The following is a 14,831-nucleotide window of genomic DNA, read 5'->3' on the forward strand; positions in this document are numbered from 1 at the left end:
AAAATTAATTTTAAAGATGACCATGTCAATTTCGCCTTCTCCTCTGCTTTGTTTTGCTCGGATCAACCAATCAGAAGACACAAAACTGCGATATGGGCCAGCTAGCTGGCTCTAAAAGGGACAGAACTCCCAATTCTGAAGGCCTTGGGCAGATTAGATTAATATGACACATAAATGTACTAGAGGCAGTGCATGCAAGATATATGCTCATTGTATTTTACTGTAGGTAATAAAATAATACTTTCATGGAACAAATACTACAATTAAGTTGTAAATGTAGGTCAGTGTTTCTGACCACCCACTTACCAAAAAGCAGTGCAATGCAAATGAGCTATTTATGTATAATTTATGTATGTAATAGTACATAAAATTATTTCTTGTCATGCAAGAGGAAAACCTTGTTCATGTTGCAAAAAAATAAGCATCTGGCATGGCTTCTTTTTCAACATTCATCGTCTTTTATTGAAATAGCATTGTGCAAGCTCTTGAACACTTTATGACCTTAAGACAGGGCTCTCCAAGTTCAAAAACAAAAGGTGTTGGCACCATTGAAATTGTACTTTATTTTCACTCACACAGTGTACTCATCGTCTCCGTGCTATTTTATTATCATTTGGCATTAAACGGAGGCATCGTGTCCCAATTGAACACTCGGAAAAATACTAAAGGAGTTGAAGGAAATATTCTTTCACAGGCGTCGAGCTACCTGTCGGAGACCCCTGCCTTAACATGAACATTTTCCACATAACTGCCACAGGCAAAAGACCCTACAAGGTACTAAAATTCAGTGAGAAAACCACGTTTTCTAAGAACACTTCAACATTAACAGAGATGGCACAGATGTTTGTGAAAGAAAAACAGCTGCAATATAACCTGGCTTGTTTGTGGAAGGGAACATCATTGAGGTAAACACATCTGGAGGGGGTTACTTCTTGTTTTTTTTTTAAGTATATGACATCTGAACCTGTCAAATAGTGTGACAAATGAAATAAAAAAGGAGCATAATATAGTATATAATACATGAGAGCACGACATTTTCCACAAGTAATTACTCTGCAGATAGACGAACATACACAGACACGCCCACGCTTGTTTATTCTCATATGTACTGTGTACTAAAACTACAAAACAAAGGCTCAAATACACACAGACTCTTTAGCTGAGGTTACATTCAACACTTTTTTTCAGAATGATTTAGGAACGGGGGGGGGGGGGGGGGGGGGGGTTGGTGCGATTCCTCTAATGAGGCTGTGGAGGAGTGGAGGGAATGAGTCTTTTTTTTAATGATACACTTTCTTTTTTAGGACAAACTTTTGCATATCGTTAGCAAAGAATCCGGGGGCCTGGGGAAGTATCCGGTGGTGCACGGCTTATCAGGCCAAAACCTACGAAACTTGTAATCCAGAGGGAGATCTGGAAAACAGCAGAGGTTGAAAAAGACGTTATTCTTTCTTTCCTTCTTAATTGATTTCAGACATGCATACTGTGTTACATTAATGTTTCTCACATATACACTTACAATATCTATTTATATACTTACATATATGTACACACACACACACACACACACATATATATATATATATATATATATATATACATACATGCAGCATACATACATATATACATACAAATATACTATATATACGTACACGTCTGAAAAGGAGCAGGAAGAAGCAGATAATTATTAAATCCAATTACCAATTCAATAAGTGATTTTTTCCACACGTATAATCACAGAAGGCACGGCGGTCGAGTGGTTAGCACGCAGCTAGGAGACCAGGGTTCAATCCCACCTTCGGCCATCTCTGTATGGAGTTTGCACGTTCTCCCCGTGCATGCGTGGGTTTACTCCGGTTTCCTCCCACATTCCAAAAACATGCTAGGTTAATTGGCCACTCCAAATTGTCCATAGGTATGAATGTGAGTGTGAATGGTTGTTTGTCACACCACCAACCCCGCCAGCCAACCCACCTGTCCCCGCCCCCCCAGGCCCTGAGTGCACCCACCGAGTGCCCAGCACCCCAGCAGTCCCCGCTGCCCTCCAATAAAAAGCCATTTTATTCATGCTATATGAAGGCTACCAATCCAGTAAAACCAACAATAGCGGCCGCCAGAAGCCGCTATTAAAATTCCAAAAGGGGGCAACCGATTGCATATTTTCTACCGCCATGGTGTCCCAATATTTCTGAGCAGGCTCTGGTCGTGCCTACATAAGAACTCCGACTGTGAACCTTTCCTGACAGCAGGACGCACGAGTCTGTTTGTTAACCGTTAGACAGGTATGCGGCACTAACAGGGTACGCCATGTTGCACCTGTGTGACAAGCGGCTACGCAGAACCCAGCCGGAGCGTTGACTGAGATGTTTGGATTGGGATTGACTGAATCTTGGTCAGCTTGGTCATCCAGGAGGATCTCAGAGTTAACACGTTGCTTGAGTCTGGATCCCTTCTGGGGGGGTGAGGCCCTGTGGCAGACTTGGAGGAATTATGTCTCGCAGCAGACCTCAGGTCCCCCACGGGAAGTCTCGAATTCTTTACCGAGGCTGCTACTCTCCGAACCCAGACCATGAGCTCCTCCAGGTGGACCATGGAAGGGTAAGTTCGAGGAAACCAATTTTAGCCCAAATCTCATCAGCGTAGACGAGGGTAGGAACAGTAAATCTAGAGCTCGACGGTCCGTTACGTGACAAACGATCCGCCTGTCAATCTCACACGCCATCGTACCCCGAGATACTTGAACTCCTCCCCCTGGGGCAAGACCTCTGTTCCAACTGGAAGGGTGCAATCCACCCTTTGTGGAGGTGCTAAGTCTCATCCCAGAAGCTTCACACTCAACTGCGAACTGCCCCAGTAAACGCTGAAGGTCACGGCCCGATGATGCCATCAGGACCGCATCGTCTGCAAATAGCAGAGATTAGCCCCAAACATCCAGCCAGTATTTGGGAGGCCATGATTTCTGAAACACGAATATACGGGGATCCATCGTGTATTTCTACCCCACGGCTTGCGGATTTGTTCGGTGTGTGTGAACGCTGACGTACTTGCTATGTGCTCCACACTGGGGATGGCCATGGTGCTGTACTTGTGGATGCAGTGGCAGCACCAGGTCAGTTTGGGACTTTCTTCATCCTCTCCACCGCCTCTGGTTCTGTCGACAAAGTAGGAACCCCACTGGTTGGACACGGCAGAGGGGGACTTCATGCTTTCCTGTTGAGACGGTCAACACACAAAGCATGTTTAACTCGCAAACTAGAGAGCTAGCGACCTAAACGGTAGCCTTCAAGTTATTTCCTCTAAACTTATATAGCCAAAAACTTACCACTTCCACACGGATAGGGAGGATAACTATTAACAGTTATTTAACCTTTAACATGAACATTAATCAAACGTAATTATTTTTTCTGGGTACATGATACCATACAGCATCCATATCAAACTTGCACGGGCCGCACTAACATTAAACTTTCATATCAAGGCGGGGGCCTCAAACTAGTGTCCTGCGGGCCACATTTGGCCCGCGGGCCGCGTGCTTGAGACAGGTAAACAGTTGACCTTACCTCATACTTTCCTTTTTTCTCCAGCGGTTCCACCTGGGCCTCGTTGAATTTTGCTGCGTCACTCTTGGGAACACCCTCCCCCTCCATTTCCTCCACAATCATCACCGTTTCCCATTTGGCAAAACTGCTGGCAGGGAACATGTCCGACCTCATGCTATCTCCAAAGTACACAACCTGCAGGACGAGCGGTGAGAGCTCACGTGAGAGGATGTCATGCTAAGTTCACGGAGCGGTGACGTGGCGCCAACAAGGGGAGTACGGGAGCCACGCTTTGCTTCGCATTCTGCCTGGAAAGAGCGCATGCGAGTTGAAACAAGCCCAGGTACATTCCGTAAAGTGAGCTGCAGGCCTGCAAGCCGTGTTTTATTACTTTCAAGTCGATAAAAAGGATGGTAGATTTTTCAAACTTTAGCTTTGGGGAACAAAAAAGAAAGCACCTTCTTTCAAGTTGCTCTTTTATAACTCTCCCAACTGTAGGGTTCTGAACATAGGTCAGCTTTTCCTCATACCTTGGGTTCGGTTTTTCCTGTCATGGTCTTCAGCAGTTCATGGAGGTGAAGCCAGTTGCCTTGTGAGTACCAGCCGGGTTTTTCCAATGATGGTAGATCCTCCGTTTCCTCCACATTGTTCACTGGGGTAAACAAAACAAGGAACTCATTCAAAGCAATATGAAATAATACAATCCAGTAGTCCAACCTTGGTTAGTGTACGCCCCAGTTAGTGTGAACATAAAAAATGTACACCAAAATTTGCGTAAATTTTCCCGTTAACATCTAATATGGTGTACATTTTTGTTTTATAGTGTTTGTGAGGGAGCTGCCAATATATTAATATATTATAATAATATAAAATAAATATTATTTAAGAATAAAGTTGAAATGTGTGGGAAAAGTTGATATTAAGCTCACAAAGTTTTTTTCTTGAAATACTGTATATATAACTGCTTTATAAAAAATCATTTTCATTTTATATACTATGTGGTCCTCGCTGGTACAGACACAACATTATGACCAATTCTAAGATTGTTTACAGTATTTACCAACGTGCTTATCATTAGACCACAGTTTTATAAAATTGTATTAAATTGAGAAGAGTTAAATTTGATTTAAAAAAAAGTGAAATAATACACATTTGAATATCTCCTAGCATTAAAAGTCATAAAAGTTTGCACCTAGGTTCTTGAAAGATCTCTGGTGTGGTTTTAAGGAGAAGAAACCAGGCTTGAGGGAATTTGTGATGATGATGTTGAAAAGCTCCTCAAAGTCCTTCCTGCAAAAAGAGAAGAGCAGTTCATGCCACCAGGAGATCCTTTACTTCCAGGAAGAATCAGGTTTTCTTCCTGTGATGACTCCACTTCATGTATGGGTATACAGAGGTGTCAAGTTTTAAATACGTAGCATTCATGTCAATGATGAAGATGTTACTGTTGAGGAATGTTTACGAGAGAAAAACACAAACGCTGAGCGGGGAGCTGATCAAAGATGTTGGATGAATGAATTGCAATTGAAACGCGACGTAAAAGAGGTCAGTGAACGTTTCAATCGGAAACCTTACCCCAGGATGTGTTCACAGATGAGCCTGCAGTAGTCGCTGTGGGAGCTGGTTATGAGGAGGAGGACTTTTCCCGCGTTCTTCATGCTCCGCAGCCAAGTCTTGACCGAATCAGAACAGGTCTGCAAGTACCGGCCAGGGTCCCTCTTTACACTGGGAAAATAAGTCCCTGCATCCTCTGAAAAGACAAAAAAAATCCATCAAGTGGTCAACAAGTGTTACTGATTGGAAAAGTACCAGATGGAGGGGTAGGATTTAATAAGCTTTGCTTCTTCCTTCTCCTTTTGGACATGTGGAACTGGGAACTGGGACAGAAGAAAGGCTAAAATGCGTACCTCTGAATGCAGATGTGTTGTAATTGTGGTCGATGGCAGCAACCATGTCTTTCCAAAAGTCTGAATTGACTTCATTTCCCCGCTGTGAACATAACATAAACCACAAAAAGAATGTATTACTGTATTTCAGTACTTACATGCAACTAGGTTTTAATCCTAAATATTACCTTGTGCAACATGTCCACAACTCTTCCGCAGAGGAGCGCACCGGGTAGATCAAAGTAGTTGTCATACATGTAGTATTTGGCTGCATGGGGGAAAAACAAGAAATATATTACATATGTGATAGAGCAAAAATACAACATGAAGTGCAATCGGCGGAGTCATGAAAGATACCAGATTTAGCGAAAGAGGTATTGAGGCTGTTAAAATGCTTCCACTCCCTTGCCGGACCATAATGCTTGATGATCTCCTCCGTGCTAAGCTCAGTAGTTCCATGTGTGGCTCTAAATCAAGGAGAACGTGTATGTTTCCATAGGACTTCCATAGGACCCGACGGTTAAATGACGAGATGTTTCTAGAAGTTAATCAAATGTTGTACCAAAAAGCATACCTCAGTACGGTTCCATCTTCAGCCAGCTTCACTAAGTTTCCATCCTCGAGGTCCACCACCAGGCCCTTAAAACTGGAAACAAAATCATTTAATAAATGGCCTGTTTATTAATTGGTTCCAGATCCGACCGTGAAAAGTGACGTTCCTTTTTTTAAAAACATAATTTGGTAGTTAGAGCATAGAAAACCTGTTTGTGACCTATTAGAGCCCTCTAAACATGAAATAACACCCCTATAGTCACCTTTACACTGTTATTACCCAATATAGTAGACATATTAAGATAAAAATTATCCATCCATCTTCTATGCGGCTTATCCTGATTAGAGGACAAAGGTGTCCAAAGTGTGGCCCAGACGTGATTGATGCCAAAGACAGGATGTAGCAGCAAGATCAACAGACGCCACCTTCCTGTTTTGAGTTACGAGTTATTTCTTGTATTCAATAGTGTTTCTCATCTCACGTCTTTGCTTTACTGTTGATCGCGGCTCCAAAATAAGAAGCAAAGAAAGTTGCAAGTGGCAGCATTTTGATAAAGGAAGGTGAGAGTGAGAAACACGACTGAATTCAAGAAATAACTCCTAGCAAAACACGTCACACACCAAACTAAGTCGTGGTACTTTTATTCCCTTGCGCTTCCGCTTGACTTACCAAAAATCCCACGTCGCAGGTGTTAGGTTCAGCAGGTCCTTATCATAACCTTTATGTTCCACCAGATACCTGGCAAAGCTCTCATAGATGAGCTGTCAAACAGAAAGAATGATCACATGACCCGTGGAGATAAACCACAATGCTAAACCTCTCATTCAGGGTGCACATGTCCCTTGAGATCGAGGATGGTTGTCAGTAAAGTTCATGTTGAAACGCAAATGGTATCAATAAGCGTAAGAAACTACTGTGAAAATAAAAACAGAATCAGTTGAGCCTTGGTTAGCAAACGTTTGTTCGGTTAACACAAAAGAAATGTATGCCAACATTTTGCCTTTCATTTAATCCTTTCGGTCGTCATTTCTATTATTTCATTATTCATCTATTATTGTGTTATGCATGACAAAAAATGTGTTTTGTGAGACTTGTGGCGTGACTGGTAATGGTAATGGTTTTATTTCATTTTAACATGCATCATGTAGAGAAGTATTGGATGACATTTTTAGCTAATTGCCTTATGCATTATTTTAGCTGTTTGAAGATGAACTATATCAGCAAGTTGAAGTATTTGTGATTTTAGAAATAAGAAGTTAGTATGTTCTCTGTTGGCGGCATTATGCATTATCCTTACTGACCTTTTTTTAGTTAGCAAAGAACTACTAGCTTCCTGTTTCCATCTATTAGCAAGTGTCCAAACTTTTTCCACTTTGATATTTTGTCAAGCAACACATGCAAATAAGTTATATACATATTTCAGGTACAAAATACATCTCATGTTTGTGATATAGGTGAAAAAACATATTGGTATGAACGCTCTTTGCTCTTTTTAACCATTTTGTATATTATGACTCTATTCCTATAATATTACAAGATTTTCCCCAAATTAATTTTCCAAAAATTACAATTTTATTCTGCTTGATTCTCACAATATTAACAATATTTTGCCTCTCTCGTAAAAAAATAAAAAAGAAGTAAAAGACATACAAATACATATTTGGAAATGGAGTTCAGGTTTAACTTATAACTTAAAACTTATATAAAATCTTGGGTATTGAAAGAATTAACTTACAACTTATTTCTCTTAATAAATCTTTTTAATTTAATTTAATGCAACAGGCACATAGAAAGGTGATTTTCACAATAGAAAAAAAATGCGATCAATAATAAATCCATGTTTCTATCGATGACTATCAATGTTTAAACGGGCACGTGCGCACACGTTTCCCTCTTCTGTGATATAAAAAGCACCTGTTTATTTCAACATAACATCCATCCAACCTATATACATATACATAAACATACAGCTGAATATGAAGGATTGGAACTAGCATCCTTTATCATCACCAACATCATCATCCCACTCACCTTGGAGGTCTCCTTCAGATGATACCGGCAGAGCGTATGGTCTAAATCGAAGCCGATAACGTCGCAGTCAGACAAGCGGAAATATTCAGACATTGTCGCTGAAGCTCGGGAAGGAGAGGGAAGGGAAGTGTCGCTAAAAACACCTTATCGTGTCAACGGGGCGCTCGGGCGTTACTGGCAGACGGCGACGATGACAATGCGGTGGTTCAACTACTCTTCCCTGCTGTGGTCGTCAGCGCCGACCGATGCCGTGTTATTTCTCTTCCACCACCATTGCAGTCATTTGGACATAGGTAAGGCGCCTGCGTCTTCTTCGTCTTCGGGCTGCATGGTCGCTTGTGTCTATTCCGCCGCATTACCGCCACCCTATGGATTTGCTGGTGAACTGCAGCCATTATCCACAACTGCAAAAGCACCCATTGTCGAGGTGGGCGATACCTGACACTTTTATTCGTATTTGTAAACAAATTTTTGTAAACAACTTTTCTGACTTAAAATACAATATCCAAACATTCAAAAAAAGCCCCGCTTTTAATATGTTCATTCAAATATTATTTGATATTGATGTATATATTTGTGTAAATATCATTTGTGAATATGTTCATTCAAATATGTTCATTCATAATATTTTGGTTTCAATAAGATACATTTTTGGATCGATCCACCCATCAGTAGCACCTAAACCATCAGCAATAATAATAATAATAATAATACATTTTATTTGTATAGCGCTTTTCAGAGTACCCAAAGACACTTTACAGTAAAGAAAAAGAAATAAAAATAGAGTAGAGTAAAAACAGAGTAAAAGATGCATTAAAATACAATATCAAAACATTCATTCAGAGCTAAAACATGGCTAAAAGTGGGGCCCCGCTTTTAATATGTTCATTCAAATATCATTTGATATTGATTTGTGAATATGTTCATTCACAATATTTAGATTTCAATAAGATCAACTTTTGGATCAATCCACCTATCAGTAGCACCTAAACCATCAGCAAAACGCAAAAATTAAATATAAGTATCATTCACATGGTCCTAATGGCTTTATATTACACATCAGAATATAACTCAATCCATCCCATAGTTTGATTCCACATACTGAAATGCTATGGCTTTTTAACGTAGTCCTAACATAGAAGTGTTTCAAATGTACTTCTTCCCAGAGATATATTATTAGATATATATTATATAATATAATAATATATAATATAAACTCATGATTAGAGGTTCTACTGCATGACAATATCTTTCACACAATCAATAGAGAGCACGTTCATATTAGAAACATCCTCCATTGCATGGTCCGTGTGGTCTTCATTCGGCGTGGATATGACTGTCATCGCCGCTGATGTCTGTTTTACCGTGAGCAGGTAGAGGCAACAACGGGTATCCGCCGTACGGGTTGTCCACGACTCTCCATGTGGACTCAGTGGCGCACGCCGTTGCAGTTAGCACTTGAGGCAAAGCCGCCAGTTGTTTCTTCCTGTTCTGCCTTTTGTTGCACAGCAGGTACATAATCTCGACAACGTTGAGGAGTACAGAAATACCAGTAACTACGAGCATGAAGAAAATGAAAACAGTCTTCTCGGTGGGACGAGAAATGAAACACCTGGAACCGATGTCGTGAGCACAGGGTGGCCATTTTTTGCAATGGAAACTGGAGACAATGACAAGAGGGCCGAAGACGTAGAATTGACCAACGGTGAAGGCCACCTCCAGGATGATCTTGAACACCAGCTGGGTCACGTATGTGTAAAACAGGATGCCTTGAATCTTCACCTTCCCTCGGTCATCTGTGTATTTAGCTTTGATCGCTACATTTCCATTGGCTTTGCTCCGCTCCTGCTCCATCCTTTTCTTCTCTCTGTGGATGACGAGGACGGCATGGCCAAGGTAGACCAAGGTGGGCGTCGACACAATGGTGATTTGCAGAACCCAGTAATGCACGTAGGACATAGGGAACATGGAGTTATAGCAGGAGTTCTGACATCCTGGCTCTTTGGAGTCACAGTAAAACTGAGATACTTCATCTGCCCAAACGTTGTCTGCAGCTGCTCCCAGTACGAAGATCCTGAACAGGAAGAGGACGCTCATCCAGATCTTCCCCACCACAGTGGAATGAGCCTGGACCTTGTTCAGCAGTTTGGACAGGTACGACCAGTCACTCATGATGGTGGATGATTGACATCTGAAGTAGAAAGGGAACACACAATATTCATTCATTTTCTACAGCTTGTCCTCAAGAGGGTCGCGAGGGGTGCTGGAGCCTATCCCAGCTGTCCTGGGGCGAGAGGCGGGGTACACCCTCGGGGTACACACAACAACAACAACAAAAATGGAAAAAAGTCAAAATATTTGGCCTGTCGATCGATTAAAATATATGATCATGATTAATCACATTTTGTCCACAGTTAACTCAGAATTAATCACATTTAATCATATATAGAATTAATTTTTATCTCTAATAAGTAGGGGAAATCGGGCTGCATGGTGGAGAGTGGTTAGCACACAGGCCACACAGCTAGAAGAACCGGGTTTGATTCCTTGATCGTCCATCTCTGTGTGGATGAATGAAGTAGAGGAAATCTCTTTGTGGTAAACGATATGATGTGTAACAATAATTACAATTTTATTTAAAAGGATATCAATTTCGGAACTCATTCATTCATTTATTAATTTATTCATTCATTCATTGTGCATTGTTTGATTTCCTGACTCAATCCATTCCATAGTTTGATTCCACATACTGAAACGCTATGGCTTTTTAACGTAGTCCTAAAATCAAATTGTCATTTTTGGAAAATTAGGTTGGAGAAAAAGTTGTAATATTATGAGAATAAAGGAAAACTATAAAGTCATTATATTACAGGAATATTATTTCAGAAGAAAGTTGAAATACTGTTAAAATGTAAAAATAAAAAACATCAAAAATAGTTTAAAAAATGCAAATGGAAAAGTTGCTACTAATAATATGTTTGTTCACGTGACATGACAAAGCTGAGATGCAGTTTTTTTCTTGAAATATATAGAAATCTTTTTATTTTTCACTATGTGGCCCTCGCTTGAAAAAGTTTGGACACCCCGGCTGTAGGCATGTTTTTGATCCTGTAAGTTATACGACAATTATAGGCTGGTAGATATGAACAGTTAAATGAACGTATTCCCGATGTTAGAAGCTCATTCTCTACAAAACATCGGATGGAAATAAAGATGAAAAAAGTACTTGCCTGCCAGACTTCAAGTTATTGGAAAGTCTTTGTCCAAAAGAAAGTCAAAAGCAGACGAGTTTGCCAACTTAAGTAGCATCGTCCAATGCTTTTTGTTGTGATTGAGTCACAAAATGACGACGCCCACAGCTTCTTTATTTCAGTCCGTCAAACTCGTGATGACAATGAAGATGTCAGCAATCTCATTTCCTGGTAGAATCTGACAGACAGCATTAGTATCCTTCATTCCCGCAGTACAACACAACGCAGTACAAGTATCAACTGCAGAGAGCGACACCCACCCCACACGCTGATTAAAGCTACTCCCTTTGATTGGTCAGTTGGAATAACTTGCTCAACACGCTACACACAACAACACACCAGTACAACCAGGATCCACCAGCAATCCACAGGAGGTATGACTACAACCTGTAGGGTTCCCCAGGCGTCAATCCCGGGGCCACTATTGTTCAATCATGCTGTCTGTAGATGCAAAACAACTTTCTCCAGCTAAAACGAATCATCAGGTTTGAAATGTACGGGCAATAATCGACTCAGATCTCAACTTTGACACCACATGAAATCAATAATATCATCAGTTTTTTACCACTTCAAAAAACATTACCAGTATCAAGGGAATAATGTCTAAACCAGGTTTGGAGAGACTTATCCATGCCTTTGTCTGCAGCAGGCTAGACTACTGTAACGACCTTCTCACTGGACTCTCTAAAAGAGCCGTGAAACTGCTGCAGTACATCCGGAATGCTGCTGCTCGAGTCCTGACTAGAAGCAGGAAATAAATCATACGAAAGCTTTAAGTCTCATTAAAATTAAAATTAAAATTAAAATTAAAATTAAAATTAAAATTAAAATTAAAATTAAAATTAAAATTAAAATTAAAATTAAAATTAAAATTAAAATTAAAATTAAAATTAAAATTAAAATTAAAATTAAAATTAAAATTAAAATTAAAATTAAAATTAAAATTAAAATTAAAATTAAAATTAAAATTAAAATTAAAATTAATTAAAAAATTAAAAAAATGTAAAAACTTCAGTAGCGGTCACTTGTTTGTCCACTCAGGATGGCATATGCATATTCATTTCATACCAAATAGAAGGGGAAAGTTAAACAATCATGATAAAGTAGTATTTGTCCATAGATTCTCTTTAACATTGAGCGCTGACAGCGTCTTGTTAAGTATGAGGTGTTCATTATCTGAATGGAATCTTTCCATGGTGTCCCAAATGGAAAAGGACCATAGCTTTTGCTGTTTCTTGTTGCATGAGTGGACGCCTGAAAAGAAACCAATAATATTGCGATTTTGTTCTGAAGGAGTTGAAAGTTCACGGTGTCTTTGAGGTGACCTGGTGTAGTAATCCAAAAGGAGTAGAAGTTATTCAGCTAATACTGGAAGTGGAAGGTGTTGGTTTTTGTGCTATTGAGCAAGAGCGACAGTCACACTGCATGAGGGGAGGGTGTTGGTGTGCAACAAATCTGATGATTCTGCAAAGTGTAGCGAAGTTATAAGAGAGAAGGCAGACACTTTGAGACCGAGGGCAAGAAGAAGAAGAAAAGAGGAATCGTTGCTTAGGTAGGAATGATTTTTAAACATCTGTGCTCTGAACACGACGATACGCTCTGAAATAAAACCTAGAATGAAGATGATTGGTTTCTTTGTGTTTCCTTCCCCATGTAGACCCGTGACAGCCGGCTGCCATCATGGGGGAGTGGTCCCTCCTATCAGAGATGTTGGACAAGGTCCAGTTACATTCCACCCTTCTAGGCAAGGTGTGGATGAGTGTTCTGTTCATCTTCAGAATCTTCATCCTGGCAGCTGGCGTGGACCAGATATGGGGGGATGAACAAGCAAACATGGACTGCAACACCAACAGCCCAGGCTGCAGGAACGACGCCTATGACGCCTCCTTCCCCATCTCTCACACACGCTTCTGGGTTCTCCAGATTCTCATTGTCTCAACACCCACTCTGATCTACTTGGGGCACGTCCTGCTGGTCATTCGCAAGGAGAACAAGCTCAGGAGACGTTTGGAGCAAAAGTGCGAGCTAAATGGAGTGATGAAATCGCCCAAATACTCTGATGAACGTGGAAAGGTGCACCTGAAAGGTGTCCTGCTGGTCAGCTACATGCTGCAGATCTTCTTCAAGATCCTGCTGGAGGTGGCCTTCATTGTGGGCCAGTACTGGATCTACAACTTCATACTCATGCCGGATAAAATCACCTTCCAAGGTGGTAGCTGTCAAACACACACTAACTGTTTCATCAGTCGTCCCACGGAAAAAAGCGTATTTATTGTCTTTATGTTGGCGATGGCCGTCCTCTCTGTCATCCTCAACATCGCTGAGATCTTCCAGCTGATGATATCCAAGATACGAGAGAAGAGGAGAAGGAGGTCTGCTCTAATTCTTACCAAGTAGATTATAAATATGTATGATGAAAACAATCATAAAAAAGTTTGGAAGGTTGGAAATGGAATGGAGTGAGATACCGCAAATTTGTGTATATTTGGTCCAAATATAATTTTGCTATTTTTCAGTTTCTTACTTAATGCCACTCTGCTGCTAGATCACCTACATGATCAATCACCAATCACAGGGCACATATAGACAAACAACCATTCACACCCACATTCATAACTATGGACAATTTGGGTTTCAAATATACAAACATGTGCCAATATGAGTTCAAACCCACAAACGCACGGGAGAACATGCAAACTCCACGCAGAGATGAGTGGAGAATCATACCCAGGTCTTCCCAATCTCCTGACTGTGTTGCCTACATGCTAACCACTGCGGTCCTTTGCTTTTATTATATAAAATATTTAAAAATATTAAAAAAAAAACATGTTTTTCATGCAACATGCGCATGCGGCTCTTTAGCATCGCCCAGTGGAGTTTTTTGAAATATGTTTGAAAATAGAAAAAGATGGGGGAGAGAATTTTTTTTTAATATGGTTTCTGAACAAACATGACACAAATATTCTTAACGTTTTCCAATGCTGTAAAAATGTGTAGAGTAAATATTAAATTTTAACATTTCTGTCAAGGAAGATTTACGTCATAGCCTGCGACACACGTTTCTATCAGCAGGGCGGGATGCCAGGCAGGTGGCTGTTGTAAACAAACCGGCGGCTGTGTGATGGGCCATGGATCCCAAAGGGAAAAAGAGAAAAATAACTGAGGAGAACAGAAGATTAAACGTTTCTTGGACTGAATCATTGCATTCATCTTACATGCCCGATGTTGAGAAGCTGACCAGTCATGTCCGAAAACAGAAGTCACATGAAACGGGTAAGAACACAATCCTGTCATAGGCACATATTTTGTAACAAAGTGGTTGTTTTTATAAAGTGATTTCTGATTTTTGTCACTATATATTTGGAATGACACTTAGGGATATTATTGTGTTTTGTTTCTCGGGTCCGAGTGTTACAGGCATTTGCCTTGGACAGCTATGTAGGGTGGACTTTCATGACCTTTGAACCAGGAAGTTCGTCCGGCGTGAAATGCCTCGGGGCTGGAATGTTTAAATAAAGTTGGTTGGAAGCAACAAGTAGCATTTTCCTTCTCTGCTGAAGTCAAGTCGCTG

At 40.5% G+C, this 14,831-nt stretch overlaps 3 protein-coding genes across 6 annotated transcripts in view; 1 reads left to right on the top strand and 2 right to left on the bottom strand.

Moving 5' to 3' along the window:
• Positions 1-441: 441 nt before the first annotated feature.
• nt5dc1 (5'-nucleotidase domain containing 1) lies at positions 442-8,340 on the bottom strand. The gene is made up of 12 exons (XM_058068436.1): positions 8,010-8,340; positions 6,648-6,739; positions 6,000-6,071; positions 5,783-5,892; positions 5,614-5,693; positions 5,447-5,528; positions 5,115-5,289; positions 4,732-4,829; positions 4,070-4,191; positions 3,561-3,734; positions 3,045-3,210; positions 442-1,413 (listed from the first exon to the last, which is right to left on the bottom strand). The coding sequence occupies exons 1-12, from the start codon at positions 8,100-8,102 to the stop codon at positions 1,301-1,303; spliced, it is 1,377 nt and encodes a 458-aa protein (XP_057924419.1). The 5' UTR covers positions 8,103-8,340; the 3' UTR covers positions 442-1,300.
• LOC131126193 (gap junction Cx32.2 protein-like) overlaps positions 7,786-14,831 on the top strand; it is a 29,838-nt gene continuing 22,792 nt past the window's right edge. For 2 of the 4 annotated variants that reach the window (XM_058068477.1, XM_058068462.1), the window contains exons 1-2: positions 7,786-10,163; positions 12,918-14,533. In XM_058068477.1, the coding sequence (XP_057924460.1) occupies positions 12,941-13,657 (717 nt within the window). In that variant the 5' untranslated portion in view covers positions 7,786-10,163; positions 12,918-12,940 and the 3' untranslated portion in view covers positions 13,658-14,533. Of the gene's footprint in view, positions 10,164-12,737; positions 12,813-12,917; positions 14,534-14,831 lie in introns of those variants that run through there. The other 2 variants (XM_058068468.1, XM_058068484.1) reach the window with 2 other exon arrangements.
• On the bottom strand, positions 8,565-11,354 carry LOC131126185 (gap junction Cx32.2 protein-like). The gene is made up of 2 exons (XM_058068450.1): positions 11,240-11,354; positions 8,565-10,200 (listed from the first exon to the last, which is right to left on the bottom strand). The coding sequence occupies exon 2, from the start codon at positions 10,179-10,181 to the stop codon at positions 9,327-9,329; it is 855 nt and encodes a 284-aa protein (XP_057924433.1). The 5' UTR covers positions 10,182-10,200; positions 11,240-11,354; the 3' UTR covers positions 8,565-9,326.

This window comes from Doryrhamphus excisus, chromosome 1, assembly GCF_030265055.1.
Source record: "Doryrhamphus excisus isolate RoL2022-K1 chromosome 1, RoL_Dexc_1.0, whole genome shotgun sequence".
In the NCBI taxonomy this organism is placed as follows: domain Eukaryota; kingdom Metazoa; phylum Chordata; class Actinopteri; order Syngnathiformes; family Syngnathidae; genus Doryrhamphus; species Doryrhamphus excisus.